This window comes from Durio zibethinus, chromosome 18 (assembly GCF_047325235.1).
Source record: "Durio zibethinus cultivar Kanyao isolate XHJ-2024 chromosome 18, ASM4732523v1, whole genome shotgun sequence".
In the NCBI taxonomy this organism is placed as follows: Eukaryota; Viridiplantae; Streptophyta; class Magnoliopsida; order Malvales; family Malvaceae; genus Durio; species Durio zibethinus.
The window spans coordinates 21,580,620-21,596,951 of record NC_143179.1 but is presented as its reverse complement, the minus strand read 5'-3'; the positions used below and the strand labels follow the sequence as shown (position 1 = coordinate 21,596,951).

The window sequence follows — 16,332 nt, the reverse complement described above, 5'->3', positions numbered from 1 at the left end:
ATAGATAGATTCCTAGATATTTCATCATGCTTGACATCAGCAGCATTATAAACCCAATTTTCAATTAATAAAAAAATAAATAAATAAAGGAAAAAAATATATATTTAAAATAGTGAGGAAGCTGAGAAGGAACTGTGTCAGAAAGAAACGGACAACGTCTGTAAAATGGGTCCCCATTTGGGTTAGGATAAAATTGGAGATAGCCAAGTCAGAATGCACATTGATAAATTTCCCAACAATGGAACCCAAAATGTTTTTAAACAAGAGAAAAATAATTGTCGTTGTTTCATGTCTATCTCATCATTAATGTCATCCATCTATTATCCATTTCCTTTTCTTTCCATCTCATCTCTCAATCCTCCTTTCAATTTAATCCTTGCTGTTTGTTTGAGTGGGTGAAATAGGGTTTGCAGAAGAAAAAACTTTCCAATAATGGAAGTGGGACGAGGCTTTGGTTTGAACTTTGAAGAGGTTGTTTTCCCTAAGTGGAAACAGTATCCTCCAAGTGGGCCTTCATTTTTATTTTCTTTTCCTTCCTATTCCCTCCTCCATTGATTATATAGGTTAGAGGCCCACCATTCATTCCCTCTTTCTCTCTCACTCTCTCAGCATTTTAATTTCGAGGTGTCTACCATTAGGCCCACTAGCTTTATTGTCATCGACCCTTTTGCGTCAGCTTCTAAACCTAACTCTTGTTTTGCCTTTTCTTTTGGGGTGCTTTGTGTTTTATGTGCCATTGGATTTTTTGGTTTTTTTTTTTTTTTTTCTCTTTTTCCAATTATAGTTAGTGCAAATTCATGCCACAACTTTTGGTGGTGGATATAGGTAGAATGTGTTGGGCAATATAATATGGCTTTGTTGTAAAATGATCAGTTCACTATTAATGTATATTGTTTTTCTTTTTTTTTTTCTTTAATTTTTTTAACTTAGAATAATGAAAATGATACTCCCCCAAGAAAACATATATGCAATGAAATTGAGCTGGAAATTTACATGTCAATTAGGGTTTTTTAACTAAAAATGATAGCATTGGTAACAACCACCAACTCAAAAAATGGGCTTTTCTTATTATTATTATTTATAAATTTTTTTTGTACTTTTAATTAAAAACAATCAGATAATAGATATGGGGACCAGCTTGGAACCTTATTACTTTTTTATGTATATTTAGATGAAATTATTTCATTAAATGCTATAAAAGGTAAGCATAAAAATAAACTTCAAATTCAACTTGGATTGTTCATGTGGGAAATGGAAAAATAGATAGTTCTAAACTTGATTTTTAAGCTACTCGTTTATCTAGACAATTGATCTCTCAATTCATAATTAGGTAAAGTCAATGTTAGTAGATAACAAAAGGGGAAAAAAAAAAACTATTCTAAATATCTTTTGGACATCAATCTAAATTAGGTGTGTTGTCAAGCACTTTTCTATTCAATATAGGAATATAGGAGGTCCTAATATTAAAGAAAACTTGTATTTTATTAGGGACTAGAATAAAGATTACCACAATCAAATGATATGGTTGGTTTAAAAAGTATAATCATAATTAGATTGTGATAATGGTCTCATCAAAGACTCCATAACAAGTTGCTTCCTTTAATGGAAAATCCCAATAACCAAGTTAATCTATGTCTACTATTTGTTACTGGTGAAATGATGATGTATCACAAGTCCCTTTTTGTTTGATAAAGGTGAGAGCACTTGCTACACTTGACCATAGAACCATAACAAAGGACCCATTTATATAAAAGTTGTTTAGGTTAATTTTTAATTAAAGCTAATAAACACTTAAAATTTAGGTAAAAAAAAAAAAAAAGACTATTCTGTTTTATAATTATAATATATCCCATACCTCAAAGATATTTTATATTATATTTATAGATTTTCATTAAAAGAATATTGTTGATAATAAAAATCGAATTTAAATCTTATAAATAAAATATTTAATTTTCATTAATTCAATCAATTTTCGTGACCTAACAAATTTAATTTTGCGCTAAAATTGATTTGTTCAAAATATAATATTTGCAAAAGTCAATTCACATGAATAAATCATAGGACAGAATAAATTAAATCCACAGACATTTCTAGATATAAAAAATATAATGATATGGGCAAGAGGGCAAATGGAAAGTTAACAATAAACCAGTCTTCCACATCACACGACATTTACCATAAAAAAAGTTTTTTTAAAAAAAAAGATCCGCTTAAGATTCCATTAGAAACAGAAAAAAAAAAAAAAAACCAATCAAATTGCAATTGCAGCAGCAGAACAATTCAATTCACATCGGTAAAATTAATTACAATATATTTAATTAAGAAATGATATTTGATAGGCCCTTCATGTCTGCTTGCTATAAATGGGAAACAATCGAATCCCAATATCATAACTTTTATTATCAAATTATTAGTTTATATATAAAAAAGACTGGGTTTCCCAAAGAATCCTATGAGATTTGAGATACATGTAATAATTTATTTTAAATTATTAATTATGATATATTTTATTTAAATTTAAATTATTAAATTATTTATTTATTTCTAAATTTTTTTGTTAAAAAAATAATTTTTTTATTTTAATAATTTTCCGAACAGAACAACTTGCGTTAAGATCTTCCCAAGATCCCCATAAGTCCATCAATCAATTTCAAGAAAGAAGGGGTTCGGTTTGATTGTTAAACCAGCCAATTGCCATGCTTAAAGCACATTAATCAAATCAAATTATTGTTCGCACTTTTTATCTTTTTTTTTTTTAAATGTTACTACATTGTTTGTGTTTGATTTTTTTTTATTTTAAATCATTACTAAATTGTTAGATTAAATAGTTGATTTAAAAAACTTTCTTCTCAAAGTGCTTTTAATTTTTGCGCGTGGCGGACACTTCACAACTAGATTGAGATAGAGAGAGAGGGAAGTGAAGAGCAGCAAAGCAAAACGAAGCAAAGTTTTTCATCACAACAAAACTGAACAACTTTCTTTTTGAGCTTTGAAATGAAATGATCAGTTGTATAGTGTTCACCATTAATGAAAATCCCAAAGGATTCCATTTCAATCTTTTCAATAAGGTTGAATAATTAATTCTCTGTTCAAGGTAATGATCTTAGCACTTCTTAATTTCTAATCCCAATTTTTAAATTTTTAAAAATTAATTTCAGTCATGCATATATTGTTTTAAAAATTACAATTTTCCAGTTAAAATCTTAAATTTTAATAGTATAGGTGTTTCATTGCAAACAATTTATTTTTCCTAAATTCGAAATTAATAAATTTAAAGAATACTTACTCCTTAATTTGTAATAAATTATAAGATATAAATATTTGAAATTCGAACTTTTAAATCAATTTTTTAAGAGTTATGATTTTATATATTATTGATAAAATTTTTAAATTTTACAAAAAAAATTAAAAAATTATAATGTATGTCATTTTCATTATATTAATTTTCAATACAGCATAAAAAGATATGTGATAATACTCTAATCTCAATGTACAATATAAAAACTCCATCAATGATATAAAGTATTATTTTTTTATAATAATTTTTTAATTTATATTAAAAAATTAATTAAAAATATAGACATGTAATAATATTTTAATTTTGTTTATATAATTTATCAACACTGTATTAAAAAAATGGATTCTTTGTTTAATATAAAGTTTTGCTCAACAAAAATAATTAGACTTTTTAATATTAATCGGCCTAGGAATAAAATCTGAAAAAAAAAAAAAGTAAGAAAAGTTATCCAAATATTACAGGACCAGGAATCTATATAGCTTTCACCGTCAGTAAGAAGATTGTGAAGGATCTCACAATTCAGTATTTAACTGCCGAAGCAGTATGAAAATATAAAACAGTAATGAAACATCGGACGGTGTCCAAAGAATCTTCCCAACCTCGGTGTTGTTGACTCTCTCAGTGAGCCCCACGTGGATAAGTTTTTTAGTATTATTTGTTTATTTATTTATCAAAATAATAACGTGACTCATGTGGTTATATATATAATTAGATTTTTTTATTAAAAATGGTTTTTAATGTTAAAAAATTAAAAATCATTTAAAATTAATAATACAAACTTTTTTTTTTTTGAAATAATAAAGGAAACCGTTTGGATCTATTCAAAAGTTGTGTTATTCATTTAAACTTGAAAGTTAGTTTGAGTTTGAAAGAATTTGTATAAAAAATTAAAATATGTTAAATAGGATTGGGCTCAATAATTTTTAGATTTATTTAAATTTGAGATTCGTTATTAGATAAAAAATTTAAAATTTAAATTGACATAAATTCACATATATATAATTTTTTATTTTTATATATACTTGAATTATATATAAATTAATTTACATATATATATATTAAAAATAAAATTATGTATATTTTTTTTGTATTTTTATATAATTTTTATTTCTAAATTTACATAGATACTTTTTACTATGAGAATTAAATATAATCTCATTAAATTTAATTTAATTACATTTTTTTAGTTTTTTATTATATAAATTAAATTTAATATGTAAATTTATGATTTATTTTTTTAATTTGGGTCAGAATTAAAAAAAAAAATTGAGATCCAAAATTTCGAGTAAGGATGGGCTTGAATAAATATATAAATTATTAATACTAATTATAAATTTGATCCGAACATGACTCAATTTGGTTCATGAATATCTTTAATTCAATTAAGATAAATGTACATTATTTTACTAATATTTAAAAAAAATTATGTGTTCAAATATATTAGAAATAATCCATAATTTAAATCATATAAAAAATATAAATATATATTTTTATTAAATTATATATAAATACTCAAATATATGTATACATATATATATGTGTGTAATTTATAATAATGGAAATAACAGCAAGCATGTGCTGTATATATTATAAATAAATGATATATGTTTTTTTTTTTTTTTTGTGATTCTGTTTTATTATTAAAGAGGGCACCTAATTCATTGTTGGATCAAAGGTACACGTCGAGTGGTGGGGTGGAAGGATATGATTTCTCAAACCCCCACATTGTCCGATGATTTTATATTGTTTCACATTAATTTATTAGAAGATGAAGAAAAATCAAGTTGTATTAAAAATTTTATAATTTTATAATTATTGATTTTAATAAATCCTAAAAATAAAATAAAATATTTATTTATTTATTTCTCTCATCTTTGATATTTATTGAAATTAATTATTATAAAAAAATATAAAATTAAAAAATTTTACATGGATATAAGTTGATTTCTCTTCTTCTTATTATTATGAGTTTAAATTATATTTAAAAATCATGACATGAGTCTTTTTATTTTTTATTTTTTGAAGTTTTTAATATACTCTTAAATTTATTTTATCCTGCTATATATATATATATATGATTAAAAAAGATATTATACGCTTAAATTCTTTAAAATTTGTAATTTTCAAGTGATAATTCTAATAATAGATATAATTAAAGTTTTAAATACAAGGATAAGATAAAGGAAAAGAAATTGTTGGGGTTGACAGATTGTGGATGGGGATTAGCATGTCTCTAAGATCACTCCCTTTTTCTTTTTCAATTATTTATTAACAAAGCATTTGCAAATAATAAATTCTAAATATTATTCACCAATTTTTACTCTAAAAAATTTTCATAATAGAAAATTTATATCAGCTAAGAACTTATATGCTAAAAAATCTTAAGTATGTGCCAACTTGAAGAGGAAAATTTATCATGTAAAGGCAATAGAAGATTAGTAAGTACATTTTACAACTACTATATTCTCTTGCATAGCAATAATCTAATTTCTAGGTTTGGTTTCTTTATTTTTTTATATTAAAGGAGATCGAAATTTAAAAATAAAAAAAAATTGTAAGTTTTGATAATTAAATCTCAATCTTACAAAAATTTATCTCGTAAAAATTGTCGATGAACTATTTGACCTAGATATCAAATTCTTTTGGATATGATTTGCTATTGCTAGCAATATTGCATAATAAAAATTCAATTTCCACAGTTGAAAATTTAAAACTATGCATGACACTGGGAATCCTTAGCATTCTGTCCAAATTTGTGGTCCAAAACTCCTAATTTCATCAATATATATATGGTCCCAAATCCTCTAAAACGGACGATCCATAAATTTTTCCGATTTTCTGACCTAGCTTATTACAGCTTGCTCGACATTTTCCAATTTCCAGGAAAACAAGTTTGAAACCAATTAAAAGGTCCAGATTTTCCCAGAAAAAAGTTAGAAGTCATTTGGTGTATAAGGACTGCAATCTTTGGCCTCTCAATTTGGTAAAGCTAGAAATATAAGCTAGAGAGGTTGCTTGTTTCACTTTTTATGAGTTAACTTTACGTGTTTTAAGCCTCTGTGACTCCGAACTCAAAGTGGAGTGTCGTGTACGAGTATGTATCTAACACATATGTACATACGATTTATTTATTTTTTAATTTTGAATATATTTTGATTTGAACACTCATAAACATAACCATTAGATATACGCGTCTTCAATGAAAATGATAAGTCAGAACAAACATAATTGCAAACAACGGAATCTTGTTTTGGCAACATAGTAAAAAGGTGACGAGAGGCAAAGAATAAGAGGACCAGATGGACAAGGCAAAGGCATCATAATCCAAAAAGCCTTTTGTGGTGGAAAAGGGCAGCAGATTGTGGAGGTATATAGCAAGTTCATGCACATGGCCATGCTAAGCATTTTTCAGCTAAATGCCTATAGATGCTGCTCTTTTTGTGTGTTTGAGTCATGTTTAGTATATATAAATCTTAAACACTATGTTACTCGTACTTGATTCATATGAGGAAATTTGTTGTATTCCCCTCAAGCAGATCAGCCACAAATATGAAATCTTATACTTGCTTTTATGGGAGACAATATTGCCAAAGTCTTACCGAAGGGATTTAATTAATGAAGGAAAATTATCTTAAACACGGTCCATGAAATAATTAAAAATTCCGTTACGAGATTAAAGGTTTGATGCTTATTCCTTTAAGATGTAAAAAAAAAAAAACATTTATTTTTAATTTTTTAATCTAAAATTTAATTTAATTGATTTATATAATTACTAATAAAAAGTAAAATTCAACAGATTTAAAATTTAAATCTCAATCCATATAATTTTTTTTTCTTATGCAACGACTTTCATTAAAAACCAAATTATTTCTAACTTTCATCAAACTGGGGTATAATCCAAAATTTCTTTGGTCAATTGAATTAAATTTGATAAATTTAGTTTCACTTTTAGAATAATTACACAATTGCAATCACAATTTTACAGTCCAAAAAATAAAAAAAGTAGAGAGAGAGAATCTAGTTATAGTTGCTTTTTTTTTTTTTTTTTAAGGAGAAGTTATTGTTGCTAGTTAGCAGCTTGGAAAGATATATAACAACATTATGTGTATATAGTGCTACCATTTAAAAGTACTTACATTATTGTTTAACTTTGTTTTCAATCGTTCAGACTCCACATGGATCTCTTGTCGAAATGATAGATGTTGAAAATGGTGGGTGCCCAAATTATTGGACTCGCTTTAGAAACTTTCCTAAAATGGCATTTCGTGATTGGCACTTAATTAAAAAAAAAAAAAAAAGCAGAAAAAACAACGTAGGCAAGTGTCTGGACCACGGTCACGTCCCCTTCTCGAGAAGGAAACGAGAGTGATATATACAGTAGTCATACACTGCATCCACACTCAGCACCCTTCAATGAACATATGTGAACCTTTCCTTTATATAGATCGCTCTCTAAGGAAACATAGTTGTCAGGACCATTTTATGAGGAGCAAGATGAACCTTTTTTTTTTTCTTATTTTATTTTAAGTATGAAATGATAATATACCAAGGGCATTATTGACATTTCAAATTGAGTTGACGCAACAATTGGAGTCCATGTCAGCTTGATTAGATCACTTGCCCACATGAACCCAAATGAACTTGTGACTGTGGCATTATGTGATTGGATTGTCATCTGTCAGGTCAGATTGGGCCAACCTAGTCAGCACCATGTCTATGGAGAAAATATAGGTTACCTTAGTTCGGAATCCTTTCTTATACAAATATAAATATCCTAACAATTTCATATAAAATATGATATTACAATACGAAAACAACACAAAAAAATTATATATGTATTTAAAATTTTTTTTTTATATTTATTCATATCAATATAAATTTTAATATGGTACAATTTGTATCTTATACGTGTTGACACATCTAAATATATGACACGATATGAATAACACGTTTAATTTAATTTTATCATATGAGTACATATTTAATACGTTTAACATATTTTTTATATTTAATTTAATATAAACATACAAATATTTTTTTTATTTTTTAATTTTTTTAATTATGATAATTAATTATTTAATATCATATAAAAATTATTTTAAATATTAAATTATGATACTCATTTAATAATTATTATAAAATTATTTTTTATATTAATAATATAAATACAATATAAATATTAATATTAGTCATATATATTATTATTTTATTCTTTAATATTTAATAGTTTATTATTTTGAATTTGATACTAAAAATTAGTATAATTATGTAATATTTATTAAAATTTAAATATATATTAAATACATATTAAATGGTGATTAAATTTTTTTATTTTTTTAATATGTAAATACTTTTTTATAATATTAATATGCTAAGTTTATTAAGTTGTAAATGATAAATAATTTATAATTATTTATTATTTTAGTCATGTATGTGTATATATTCGTGTTAATCGTGTCTATTCATATATTTTTATATTAATCGTGTTTATTCATGTATATTTATATTAATTATATCCATTTATATCTATTCTTGTTATTCATCTTTAAATAAATTAATTGTATATATATTAATCATATCGTGTCATATATAATATGTATAATAAACATGTCATATTTATTTTTAAGATTTAAAAATATTTTATAATTTATATTATTATACTTGTTAAATACGATATGAAACATGATATAAAAATACGAATTATCAAATCTAAAATAACTTCTCTTTATCTGAGTACTATTCATTCAATTCTCTACTTTACCAATGATTTCCTTTTATATTTTATTAAAATTAATTTGAGCATTGAAATACAAACACCAAATACACCTCCGCTCTTTGTTATTGACCGACTTCCCATCTTTGATCTCTAACTTTTCTTAGTGACTTCCTTTTGTATTTTTTTTTCTTCCAAGCACTAACTTAAATATTGGAGTATAAATGCTGGATACACTGTCGACCTGATCTACTTTTTAAAAAATTGAACTCAAAATTTAACAAATTAATTCATACAATTATTCAAAAAAATTATATTTAATAAATTTAAAATTTAAAATTTAATATTTATGATTCTTTACTTTATCCCCAAACTAAATTTTCTTTAAAAAAAAGTTATAACATTTATTTATGGGTAAGGCCAGGATTAAGAAGGATAGTTGAATAATTAGGGCCAGGATTAACAACACTTTGATAAAGTTGCTATAAAACCTGTTACATCAAACTAAAATTCCACACATATCCTGGGATTTTTTTTTTTTGATTTGTAAGAAATTGAACACATGAATCATGATCACTTCTTTTTTTGTCTTTTAACGAAATTCTTTTTATTATTTTAATGGAAAAGTCATAAAGAGAATTAAGGTCATCAAATTGTTGCATTCCCTTCATAGTTGCTAAGTTACCAGTAACCTTTTTTTTTTTTTTTTTTGGGAAAAAAAGAAATAGTTTTCTATCAACTCTTTAACAGTACAAGACAATAATTTGTCACTTGCAAGAAATAAGAAGATGATTCAATCATTGAAAAAAAAAAAAAAACACTGTCGGCAGAATGCTATAAAACAATTGACGAGAGTACGTAGACAATAATAAATATAATAACTTATATATTCGTATTATATAAAATATTAATAATTTATAAATTTATATTATATTTTATATAAAAATTATATATTATAATTTATGTTAATATAAAAATATAAAAAATATATTTAATTTTATTTATAATTTTTATTAAAATTTTATTATATATTATTTTTATTTATTTATTTTTATATCATGCATCGTAAGATTCACAGCCGGTCTTGCGCCCTACCTACTGCAGTTCTCCATACAATTCTAGGAGACGCAAAGATTGAAGTCCAGGCAAAAAGCATCTAGGTTCAAACTCATGGTTTTATGTTAATAAGTAATTTGTAAATTCGAAAAATTTTTAAAAAAATTGTAAATTTTCTTATTGGATGATGTCTTACCTTTATTTTAGAAATGAAATAACTTCCCTACTCTTAAACTTTCGACAAAAAAAAAAAAAAAAATTGAAGTCCAAAGAATTGGGTTCCTTACCATGTTAAGGCCTTGTTTGCCTCTGATGCGGCAGGATATTGTACTGTTTTATGATCTAAGTTTCTTTATTTACCAAAAAAAAAAAAAAGGGAATTGGGTTCAAAATTTGGAGTCAAACTTTTTAGCAATGAACTTAGTTTCAGGATTAAATTACCAAAAAAAAAAAAAGTTAGCACTTTGCCCCTCTTCTTCTAAATTTGGCATAGGGTTAAGCACTCTATATTTATTTGATTTATAGGATAAAGAGTTTTTTTTTTTTATTTTGTCAAATTTATTTATAATTTTTATTAAAATCTTAAAACGTATCATTTTTATACTTTATTATTATTATTAAAGGATGGCCTAAAAAAAAGAGGGAATTATACTCGAATAAAATGTACAAATCCTGGCCAAGGCGGGCATAATGGTACAATATGGGCTTTATTTTCATCCTAGACCTAACCTGCAAAATTAGATGCAGCACTTAACCACACCCTATTTGAGATTGGGCCGAATTAGTCTTAAATAAGAATTTATTTATTTTAATTTTCAAAATCCTAACTTAGGGTATAGGACTGCAAAATAATTAATTCGAATTAAATATACTAACAGTAAGTTGTAATTTTGTTTGTTTTTAAATCAGTTACAAGGCATGCAGGGAGACCCAATGGCGCCATAAGTCTCGTCAATGGCTGCGGCGAATTAAAGCAAATGCAACTGGACAGAGCTTCAATTTAACCGGATGCCTGCTCCGGCCTGGGCCATGTTCAAGTAGAAAGTCCCACGTCCAATCTTAAATGGATTCATTTCAATTCAAACCGGGCTTTCCAAATATTAAATATGTCAGGATATATAAAATAAAATAAAAAAACAGCTTAAAAATCCAAGACCAATAAAATCCGGCTGACTCCAATTATGGAGCAAATTCCTAAGAACAAAATCAAAGCCACACAAAACTTATTTTTAGGGGTCAAATAGTTGAATGTTTGCAACAGCAGATAGATTGAACTCGAGAGACGTCACGAGGACTGGGCCACAAAAAAAAAAAACTCAAGAGACGAGGTTGTCATTTAGTGACAATGAGGCCAGCCGATCAGCTGCACTATTGGCTTGCTGCAGCTGCGGGCCAACATTCCTTAGAACTTCCATGGCCTCTGCAACTTTTGCTTTCAAAGCTTCTGGTGACTCTAGCAAGTGTAAAACCTCAGTCTGGTCCATCTCTAGAAGCATGCCCGTCACCTTTGCTGCATTTTCATGCTCCAGCTGGTCTACAAGCGGGTATAGATTTTCTCCCAGCAACTGCACCAGGCAAAAAGAAAAAATTGTCAAAAGAAGCATTACTGAGAAGCAAAATTTGGTGCTTTGATATTTGACACAGCTAGTTGATTACAATAAAAAGAATATTATCTATGCATAAATGTGATAAAGACAGACACTTACCGTCCTTTGTTGCTCAGGTGTTGCGTTTGCGAGAGCAGAAGCAAGAGCCCCGGTTGCCATGGGCTGTGAAAATGCAGCATCTCTGAATGGCATTCCACCCATGTCATAAGGAACAGGAAGCATGCCCCCAGGAACACCAGGTATTGGAACATCTGGCATGTTGCGACCTGGGGGATAACGGTAGACACGGCCCTTAGGAAGCATCTGTGATCAACATCAAGACAAATATATCTAGGTAAGAAATCGAATACAAGCAAACAAGTAAGATATGTTGAAACATAGAAGTGAAAAAGAAAAACTATCAAGAACATTAAGATACTAGTTGTCACCAACCTGTGGCTGCATGAAGGGAAGTGGTGGCTGTGTTTGTTGCATAGGGCCAGCTCCAGATCGTCTGCCTCCAGGGCGCTGATTCTGCTGTCCTCGCTGAACCATTGGCATGAAAAAGTTTGGCCCCATGCCAGGAACTAGTTGCTGCTGATACCCAAATCCAGGCTGATATAAAATTACAGAAAACTGATAAACTTATAGCATCCAAAACCAAACCACAAAGAACAACAAGAATGGACATTGCAGATTCTCAAGTAACAAAGAGTAGTTCCCATAATAAAAGGACCGCAGAAGTTAGTGTAAGCAAAATCACAGATAAAATATAAATTGTCAGCCAAAATTCTTATGAAACTTAGTCAAAACCAATACTCAGAACTTCTCTTGGAAATATATTAAGCTTCAAAGCTCTCACATTGAAAGAATTCCAATCCTCTAATTAGTGAGTACATATTATACCAAATGTAAACCAGGAATTTACTAATCATAGTTCCTAAGGCTATAACTTATATCATCATTTAGAGAAATGAGAATAAACAATTGAAGTGCCTCTGGATAAGTAAAGAGCACCCAACAGACAAATATATTGAACAAACTTCATCATATAAAGCTGAGAAAAATTGAGATGCACCATAAACCTGAAAATTCAACCAGAGTAAAGGAAATAATCAACCCATAATCAAGGTGTATTACTTGGGGAGGAATTATAGCAGGAAGGCCTTGACCATAGAATAGTTGAGGTCCAAGACCTGGAGTGCCAGGAGGATACATTGGCATCCGAGGGCCAACAGCGGGTCCCATTGCACCAGGACCCATATGAGAAAACTGTGCCTGTACAGAAAACAACAGAATTTATATATAAATACACATACACGCACACATATATATAACATTCTTACCATAAACCATAAATAGCTTATGCTGATTGTAACTCAACATTCATTAAAAATACATAAAAACCTAGTCTTTTTTAAGCACCAGTGCACAACAAAGAGAAATCAGCTCAATGAGCTCATTAGATATTTGCACTAGTATTCTATATTTGTATGTCCCTATGACCCAATAGTACAAGAAAGAAACTAAAAATTCAAATACCTGCAACCATGCTCTCCTTTCTTCTTTCCTTTGAGCAAGTGCAACATAAAGTGGTTTGCTAACTATCAATTTACCATTCATCTCCACAAGCTACAACAGAGAACAAAAGTGAGGAACAATAGGAAAAGAAAAAAGAACTATTAAAAAACTTACATGGGAAAATGAAAACAACAAAATATCTTACAGCTCGATATGCTTCTTCAGCAGTTGAAAAGGCAATAAAGCCTGAGCCTCTACTTATACCATTAGGGTCACGCATAACCTGTTAAGCCCCAAAGAAAGAAAGAGATAGAGAAAGAAATAAGAGGAGTACACCATGGACAAGTATTATGCTGCAAACTGAAAATTGGAATTTACTAAGATTGAACCATGTTGCAAACCTTGCATGAAGTGATTGTACCAAATTCTGAGAACAGTTCCCTAAGCTTATCATCATTGATGCTATCATCTAGGTTCTTAACATATAAATTCAGTCCTTCAAATTTGTCTGCTGTTTCCTTTAAACTCTGCTCATGCCGCCCTTTTAGTTCCATCTCTCTTTCAGATTTCTTCTGAGCCTTCCCAACATACCATTCTTTATCATCAAACTTCTGTCCATTGAGAAAATCAACAGAACGAGCTGCATCATCAGGATTCTCAAAGTTGACAAATCCGAAACATTTCGACTTCCCATCAGCATCTCTCATAATCACAGCACTAGTTATAGGTCCAAATTCACCAAATACATTCTGTAAATCCTCATCAATTGTTGATTCTGACAGATTCTTTACATAGACATTGTTAAACTTTGCCTGGTCTGTGGCAGACTCTCTTTCCTGTTTACGAAGAAAGGGTCCAACAAAAACTTGTTTGTCATTAAGAAGCATACCATTCAGCTTATCAATTGCGTTTTTGGCAGACTCCTCATTATCAAATTGAACAAACCCATATCCTTTAGACTGGCCAGAATGATCAGTAGCTATCTTGCAAGATAGAATATTCCCAAATGTAGAAAATGTGTCATGTAGAGCTTTGTTGTCAATTGTCTTGTCCAAATTCTTTCAAGAAAGAGATAAGGAATCAGAATCAATCAGAAAGGGAAAAACAAATAACTATCTGATATAATATGGTTCAAGAGAACGTCATCCAAGACATTGGAGAACACAAGTACCTTGATAAATATATTTCCTGCTCCACTTTTACGGACAGTAGGGTCCCTGTTAGAATACATTATCCTAATTGGCTTGCCATTGAGAGGAGTAAAATTCAGTACATCCAATGCCTGTTTGGCTGTTATGAACACACAAAAAGGTATCAGAAAATATGGATACTCTGGAGGTGAATTAAAAGATATAAATTTCCACCAGGTTGTTCATGCATTCATGCAGGTTGCACTCACCCAATGCAGGTGAAAAGGAATAGAAGGGAAAAAATTTGATTGTTCCATATACAGGATTGGCAGAAAGAATTGCAAAAAATTGCTGTTTGGCAATAAGCAAAGATGAGTGATGAAGCCACAAGCAATCAGGCAGACCCATTTAAGAACCAGTACGTATTTCAACTCTACTCCCACAACTCCCTACCCCCCACCACAATGAAAAAGGATACAATAATATTGCTTTAGAATTGTCCAGCTAATCATTAACTACTAAGAAAACACATATACATTGATATTGTATCAAACATAAAACAAGGATGGCAACATAGTAACCAACTTAATGGCTTAAGTTCAAATCGCTTCTAATAGCTCGTTCAGTTTATGCAAAACATGGGACAAACACAAGGTTATGCCTCGGTATTATAGCAAAATGTTTGCTTTGGCAATGTCAGAACTCAGAACTGAATTTTTTTCCAATTCTAAATACTCTACGTTAACATCATTCTAACTTAGCCAGACCAAAACAGCAAGACAACTTTAGAAAAAAAATTCAGGGACACATGGACAGACTACTTTCAATTTTCCATCTTAAATGTTACTCTTTCTAAATTCTATCAAACACAATTAAACTATACTCCAAGACACAATAGCCTTTAGTATCTATAACTAACATGTTTCTTCCCCCCAACGCAATGCATACACGGAAGATTATCCCTATATAAAGTCAAAACTAATATAAACCCACATTAAGATCCATAACTCTAAACCCATATAAAAAAAAATTAAGACACCCTTCAGTTGTTTACTTTTACCAAAACCCTTTGTTTGGATTACATATACTAATATTTATATAAGTTTTTGAAAACAAAATACATACATTTTAGTGATTTATTCATATTTAGTTGTGTCATAATTTAGCTTCTATACTTAAAAAATAAAACAAACAAATATGAAACATCCAAACGGAGCCTAAATAAATCCAATAGTAAAGAAGTGAAATTAAAGAAAAAGACGAAGATAACCTTCATGTGCATTGCTGTAATTAACATAACCATAACCGAGAGAGCGGCGGGTACTCAAGTCTTTGCAAACTCTAACCGAAACCACCGTTCCCACTTGGCTAAACATATCATAAAGCTGAGATTCCGTCACAATCGGATCAAGATCCCCAACGTACAACGACGTCGTCACACTCACACCATTACTCGCCACCCCATTCACCACCTGCTGCTGCTGTGGTGGCGGCGTAGTCGTCACCGCCACCGGCGCCACCTGAGCTGGCACTTGAACCTGCGACATTACCTCCTTCCCCTTTTTTTAAAATTTTTTCTTCAAAATAATGAACGGTGATAAAACAAAAAACCCACAAAAAAAAACTGAAAAGATTTTTTGTTTTTTGAAAATTTTGGTGCTAAAAATAAAAAGAGAAAGAAGAGAAAATAAAGGGGATTTTAGCTTTTGGGCAGTACGGGCTGCACCGCACCCGATTCGTAATAGAAGGGGAGATTATATGGTAAGGAAAGTTGGTGGCGACGACAACTGTCAAACCTAATTTTTAACTTTTTGATTGATGCGATTCCAGCCGTTGATTCATTTTCCTTTGTTGGCTCCCATTTCTGATTTAGTTTCCACGTGAGTTGCTGTGCTCGGCTTTTTCCCCTTTTGGGAGATTCTTCGGTGTATAAATTAATTATCAGTCTTTTTCAATAATATGATAATAATAATAAATTCTCTGAATAAATAAAAAATTTCCAACCATTGGACATAAATATTTTCTTTT

The 16,332-nt window shown here is 29.0% G+C and overlaps 1 protein-coding gene across 1 annotated transcript; it reads right to left on the bottom strand.

The window, feature by feature from the left end:
- Nucleotides 1–11,165: 11,165 nt before the first annotated feature.
- Nucleotides 11,166–16,033, bottom strand: LOC111299970 (polyadenylate-binding protein 2-like). Its single transcript, XM_022895519.2, has 9 exons — nucleotides 15,575–16,033; nucleotides 14,346–14,464; nucleotides 13,576–14,232; nucleotides 13,380–13,457; nucleotides 13,196–13,285; nucleotides 12,794–12,931; nucleotides 12,107–12,268; nucleotides 11,774–11,977; nucleotides 11,166–11,632 (listed from the first exon to the last, which is right to left on the bottom strand). Exons 1-9 carry the CDS (start codon nucleotides 15,849–15,851, stop codon nucleotides 11,384–11,386), a joined length of 1,974 nt encoding a protein of 657 aa, XP_022751254.2. The 5' UTR covers nucleotides 15,852–16,033; the 3' UTR covers nucleotides 11,166–11,383.
- Nucleotides 16,034–16,332: the final 299 nt, after the last annotated feature.